The sequence below is a fragment of the Labeo rohita genome, chromosome 22 (assembly GCF_022985175.1).
Source record: "Labeo rohita strain BAU-BD-2019 chromosome 22, IGBB_LRoh.1.0, whole genome shotgun sequence".
NCBI lineage: Eukaryota > Metazoa > Chordata > Actinopteri > Cypriniformes > Cyprinidae > Labeo > Labeo rohita.
Window position 1 is genome coordinate 66,365,776 of NC_066890.1, and position 6,979 is coordinate 66,372,754.

Consider the following 6,979-nt stretch of genomic DNA (forward strand, 5'->3'; position numbering starts at 1 on the left):
ACCATGACATAAGTGCAAACCCTCTATTGTTTTTTCTAAATAACAGATCACAAGACCCCATCTTCAGCTTGGCTAAACCACTCAGTCCACAAGAGCAGAGGAGTCACACTCGTAAAGAGATAGCTCCACCTTCTGATCTGGAGGATGCTTCGCAAGACGCGCAGGCTCAGGGTGAAGCTACGACGGTGCAAGGCGGCTGGTTTGGAAGAGGTTACGCCAAAGCAAGGAGGAAAAAGTAGACCTAAAAAGCATGAGATGCCACACAGCTGCTCAGTTGGGTTAGGACAATGTTCGTTCCCAAGACACTCACTGCTTGAATACATGTTTCTGATAGGCCATTACTGATGAACGTATTGTTACAACAGGTTATAGTATAAGCAGGTTGGCAGGTTCACATGATGGTTTGGCTTTGCTAAGTGCACTTTACAACCAATCTCAGGTTTACAGAAGAAGCAATATATGATTCTTATAACAGACGATTTTTTTCATCTTTTTTCACTTAAAATTTAAGTAATTTACTTACACATATGCTATTCCAAAAACTAAGAAAAAAATGTTGTTTTCCATACAGATGGAAACAAATAAAGACATGTCTTTTTAAACTCTCAAAAAGTAGCATGAAAGTACAATACTTGTTCTTTGGTGACAGACAGAATGAAACTTGCTATAAAGAAGAGCGAGGACATTCTGATAAACGTTTCAATGCGTATATTTCAATCTAATGAATTGTTTATGTTGACCCTTAACATGGTGCTATAACTGATTACATTTTAATCCTCCATGTTTAAATATTGGATTTTATCTATACATATGAGCAACAAAACCCTCGTGTGTGGACTTTATTATAATTGTAATAACTTGAACCGAGATAAATGTTTGCACAGATGTGCTGGTTGATTTTGGATGCTGTTTATATGAAAACAAGACTGCTGTAAGTGCCATTACTTGTACATCTTTAATTTTGTATTAATTATTCAGTTCATTGTGACTCAGTTTACACAGGCATTTTATTTCAGATGTGTGGATTTCTGTGTACTACTGTACAGAAAACTTGAGTATTTGTGGATTTACATGATGTATTGAAAATAAATGAAAGTGGTTTTAGCATCTGCCACAATAATATACTGCCATCACTTCTTCTAAGACCCATGATTGATTTGGCCCCTAAGAAATAAAATTTGATTATTTTTTAAATACGCAATAAGTTAAAGGTTAGTTTTTGTATTCAGCTGCTGCTTTTGAGCTTTTTTATTGCGTCGATGAGCTCTGGAAAGGCTGTGTTCTGGAAATGTCCACGATCTGAGTATTTATGTAAATGTGCCTTTAGTCCATCAGCCACTTCCTGTTGCTCTTCCCAGGGCAGGAATGGGTCGTCTGTAGATCCGAACTGAATTATGTGCTTCACATTTGTTCTGATCTTTTCCCATTCCCATGGCCGGCTGAAATATCCTGAGTGTCAAAAAAGCGGCACATGAGCACACATGCAGTCACACTGATGATGATTGTTGTTTATGAGTAGTGCTGTCAAATCGATTAATCGCATCCAAAATAAAGGTTTCTGATTACACAATAAATGTGTGTGTACATGTATATTAATATATACACTACAGACAAATTATGTAAACACAAAATTTAATTTTGAATGCGATTAATCACGATTAATCGATTTGGCAGCACTAGTAATGAATCATTTTTACTAAAACTCACCACTCTCGCGTTCATTCTCATCGCCCAGGTCTGATGTGTACGCGCCTACCAGAATAATAGCAAAAACTTTGTGTGTTTCTGCATACCTAATCAGTTTAAAACAAACAGTTTAGAAATATGTGTCATTACACATGTAAAACCTCGCATTTAGTCAGATTAGTAGACAATAAATTGTTTGGAGCTATAAATATTTGTCTGTTAATATTTTAAAAATGTGCTAGCTCAGACATTGATCATTCAAGTGATGAATCATGTGATGTGATGTATCGAATCCTTACGAAGAATCGCTTCAAACTCTGTAAGAATCACTCACTACTACCTCATGGCTGCAGCCGCTCCTGAACTGTGTCCGATGATGACCGTTTCTTCATCACATTCCAGGTCCTTCTTCATGAACGGTAGCCAGATGCTCTCTCTGGCAGTTACTGTCAGATTAAATATAATACATTACACCAGACATATATGACTCACATCTCCTGTAATAGTTTTGTGAATTTATACTACCAGGATCTGGCATGTTCTTCAGTGCACAAGACATATCAGGGATCTGCAAATATGATTTAAAAAATACATTATTTAGTATTCAACCCTTATAAAATATCATATTAGAATGCAAATGTCTAAAGCTTATAAATGATCAACATGATCAAAACTTTGCTCATAAACCACCCTCAGATCATGGTTCATGTGTCTTTTTGCTGTCAAACATTTACTCAAGTACTTGTAAATAGATTAGATTGAGTATTTGTAATCAGACAACAGTTACTTTTTATGGATTACATGATTACATGTTTATTTACAAAAGAGCAAAAAATGACTTATAATTTATTGATGATTCTCCTTAATTCCTTTTTTTCATATTTTAAATTTTCTTTTCTAAAATAGCCGTTAATCGTGTATTTCTATGTCTTTGGAAGGCTTTTGTCTTTCAAACACATTAAAATACACAAATTCACAAACTTTTTTGTCATCAGAACCTCATTAACCTAATATATTTACTTGAAGTACCCCTGAGATTTTAAAATAAATATTTAAATAATGAAGTATCACATTTGCATGTTCATTGGTTCTCTGAAGTTGGTTATGGTCACATGACATGCAGTAAGTAAGTTTTTTATTTTGATTGGTTTGGATTATTTGGTATATTTTTTATGATTTAATTAATTATTAGTTTTCCATTAAACTCATAAACCTCCTGCAGTTCCTTCACAAGCACCAGTTTGAGAAACCTTGACGTGATGATGCACTTTATGTTTTTTTAATAACAACAAATGGAATATATTTTCTTACTCTCTGTATTTTTATGCCAATATGGTATAATATTATCAAGTTTAAATCAATGTGATAAATGAGTTAGATCAAAAGCAATCTAAAAGTAATCAAAAAGTAGCCTACTTATATTACCTAAAATTTATAATGTAATGGATTACATTACGTTACTTTGTAATCAGTAACGGATCGCAATTTGTAAGTAATCTACCCAGCTCTGATTGTTAGTAACATGTAAAGATGAACATTTACTGGACTAAAGCAACAGAGAAACATCTTGTGTTATGTTTGATATCAGGCTTTTGAAGGTTTATTTGTACATCTTTCAGTCATCATTGTGCGCAGTGCACTATATGTTTTGCTTTTATTAAGATCTCATTGATTTACATCACAAGTATCAGAATTCTCATCTTATAAATATCAGCAAATATGCATATTTTTCCTCAGTTTGGGTCTCTACATTTTTTCTTTTCCATTTCAAGAAAATTATTTCCAGATTACTATTTGACATGTCAAGTTTTTGCAGGGTTAAGTGAGGTAAAATAATTCCTGTCTGTCACTATATGACAGCTGAATGATCTCCGTTATGATTTCATATTCTCTAGCTGAAGTCATCGTACCTCGTGTATTCGTTTCTTTGCCCATCCATACCAGTTGCAGTGCTCAATATTCCCGGCGCCGTTTCCCGGCACAATCACTGCTCTCTTCAGAGGCATTTATAACCCTACTTCAACTCCTGAAACAGAAACTTACACGGAAATGAACACAACACAGTGTGTAGAGGAACAGCGAGGTTTTTTTTAATGTTATGTTGCGCAGCGCCACCTAGAGGACAGTCCGCCAGTAACAGGGATTCCAAGTACCTGCAAACCGTTTTGTTTGTTTTTTTTTGTGACCGAGATGAATTCATTAACATTTATTCTAAAACTAAAGTAACATCTTACTCCCAGTTATAACTTACTTCAAGCAAATGTTTTGTTTCGTTTATATGTTTTCTTTAAATTTCAGTATGCCTAGTTCTTGGAAGACAAAGATAAATCAAGGGGTGTTTCTCAGTGTTCAAGTGTTCAAGTTCAATTTATTATGGTAAATTTCTTAACAAATATGTCTGACACACACATGCACATGAATCAGTTTTATTATGATGATGCTAACGTAACACACAAATAGTGTTCAGTGGTTGAAACTGGTACACATTTGCTCATTTTCTTCAGTTTTGTTACACAAGCACAAACACACACTAATAAAAACCATTTTGACATAATTCTTATTGCATAATGTTACATCTGACCCTGGTGGATATCATAATGTTACATCTGACCCTGGTGGATATCGTAATGTTACATTTCACCTTGGTGGGTATTATAATGTTAGATCTCACCCTGGTGGGTCTCATAATGTTACATCTCACCCTGGTGGGTCTCATAATGTTACATCTCACCCTGGTGGATATCATAATGTTACATCTCACCTTGGTGGGTCTCATAATGTTACATCTCACCCTGGTGGATAATCGTAATGTTACATCTCACCTTGGTGGATATCATAATGTTACATCTCACCCTGGTAGGTCTCATAACGTTACATGGTGGGTCTCATAATGTTACATCTCACCCTGGTGGGTCTCATAATGTTACATCTTACCCTGGTGGATATCGTAATGTTACATCTTACCTTAGTGGGTATCATAATGTTAGATCTCACCCTGGTGGGTCTCATAATGTTACATCTCACCATGGTGGGTCTCATAATGTTACATGGTGGGTCTCATAATGTTACATCTCACCCTGGTGGATATCGTAATGTTACATCTCACCCTGGTAGGTCTCATAACGTTACATGGTGGGTCTCATAATGTTACATCTCACCTTGGTGGATATCATAATGTTACATCTCACCCTGGTGTATATCATAATGTTACATCTCACCTTGGTGGGTCTCATAATGTTACATCTCACCCTGGTGGATATCATAATGTTACATCTCACCTTGGTGGATATCATAATGTTACATCTCACCCTGGTAGGTCTCATAACGTTGCATGGTGGGTCTCATAATGTTACATCTCACCCTGGTGGGTCTCATAATGTTACATCTTACCCTGGTGGATTTCGTAATGTTACATCTCACCTTAGTGGGTATCATAATGTTAGATCTCACCCTGGTGGGTCTCATAATGTTACATCTCACCCCGTTGGGTATCATAATGTTACAGCTCACCCTGGTGGGTCTCATAATGTTACATCTCACCTTGGTGGATATCATAATGTTACATCTCACCTTGGTGGGTCTCATAATGTTACATCTCACCCTGGTGGATATCATAATGTTACATCTCACCTTGGTGGATATCATAATGTTACATCTCACCCTGGTAGGTCTCATAACGTTGCATGGTGGGTCTCATAATGTTACAGCTCACCCTGGTGGGTCTCATAATGTTACATCTTACCCTGGTGGATTTCGTAATGTTACATCTTACCTTAGTGGGTATCATAATGTTAGATCTCACCCTGGTGGGTCTCATAATGTTACATCTCACCCCGTTGGGTATCATAATGTTACAGCTCACCCTGGTGGGTCTCATAATGTTACATCTCACCTTGGTGGATATCATAATGTTACATCTCACCTTGGTGGGTCTCATAATGTTACATCTCACCCTGGTGGATATCATAATGTTACATCTCACCTTGGTGGATATCATAATGTTACATCTCACCCTGGTAGGTCTCATAACGTTGCATGGTGGGTCTCATAATGTTACATCTCACCCTGGTGGGTCTCATAATGTTACATCTTACCGTGGTGGATATCGTAATGTTACATCTTACCTTAGTGGGTATCATAATGTTAGATCTCACCCTGGTGGGTCTCATAATGTTACATCTCACCATGGTGGGTCTCATAATGTTACATGGTGGGTCTCATAATGTTACATCTCACCCTGGTGGATATCGTAATGTTACATCTCACCCTGGTAGGTCTCATAACGTTACATGGTGGGTCTCATAATGTTACATCTCACCTTGGTGGATATCATAATGTTACATCTCACCCTGGTGTATATCATAATGTTACATCTCACCTTGGTGGGTCTCATAATGTTACATCTCACCCTGGTGGATATCATAATGTTACATCTCACCTTGGTGGATATCATAATGTTAGATCTCACCCTGGTAGGTCTCATAACGTTGCATGGTGGGTCTCATAATGTTACATCTCACCCTGGTGGGTCTCATAATGTTACATCTTACCCTGGTGGATTTCGTAATGTTACATCTCACCTTAGTGGGTATCATAATGTTAGATCTCACCCTGGTGGGTCTCATAATGTTACATCTCACCCCGTTGGGTATCATAATGTTACAGCTCACCCTGGTGGGTCTCATAATGTTACATCTCACCTTGGTGGATATCATAATGTTAGATCTCACTCTGGTGGGTCTCATAATGTTACATCTCATCTTGGTGGATATCATAATGTTAGATCTCACCCCGGTGGATATCATAATGTTACAACTCACCCTGGTGGGTCTCATAATGTTACATCTCACCTTGGTGGGTCTCATAATGTTACATCTCATCCTGGTGGGTATCATAATGTTACATTTTATACTGGTGGATATCATAATGTTACATCATACTCCATGGTATGTTACAACCAACCAGGACTATGGGGTGAATTATAACATTTCACTCCTCGTTTTTGAAACCAAACCATGCATTTTCTGTTTGTGTAGCAAAGATAACAGCTATGCCATTTAATAGCAGACATTTGTAACTAGGCTGAATCACATTTTAATGCACTCTCTTAAATGAACAACAAGATACAGACAGAAATGTCAAAAATGTCAAAACCATCCCCGGTCTCCCCCTGCAGTGGCAAAATCAAAAGGTGTGAAGATATTTGATCTTCACACCTCTTACAACAATAATGCTTATGTTGTTTGTCAACACATTTAAATTGCTGATAAAAAGTACTGAGTGGTAAAATTAG

General features: G+C 37.0%; 1 protein-coding gene across 1 annotated transcript; it reads right to left on the reverse strand.

Annotated features, from left to right (window-relative positions):
• Positions 1-936: 936 nt before the first annotated feature.
• LOC127153565 (putative hydrolase RBBP9) lies at positions 937-3,765 on the reverse strand. The gene is made up of 5 exons (XM_051094733.1): positions 3,597-3,765; positions 2,212-2,254; positions 2,027-2,132; positions 1,708-1,793; positions 937-1,449 (listed from the first exon to the last, which is right to left on the reverse strand). The coding sequence occupies exons 1-5, from the start codon at positions 3,690-3,692 to the stop codon at positions 1,226-1,228; spliced, it is 555 nt and encodes a 184-aa protein (XP_050950690.1). The 5' UTR covers positions 3,693-3,765; the 3' UTR covers positions 937-1,225.
• Between the last annotated feature and the right edge of the window lie 3,214 nt (positions 3,766-6,979).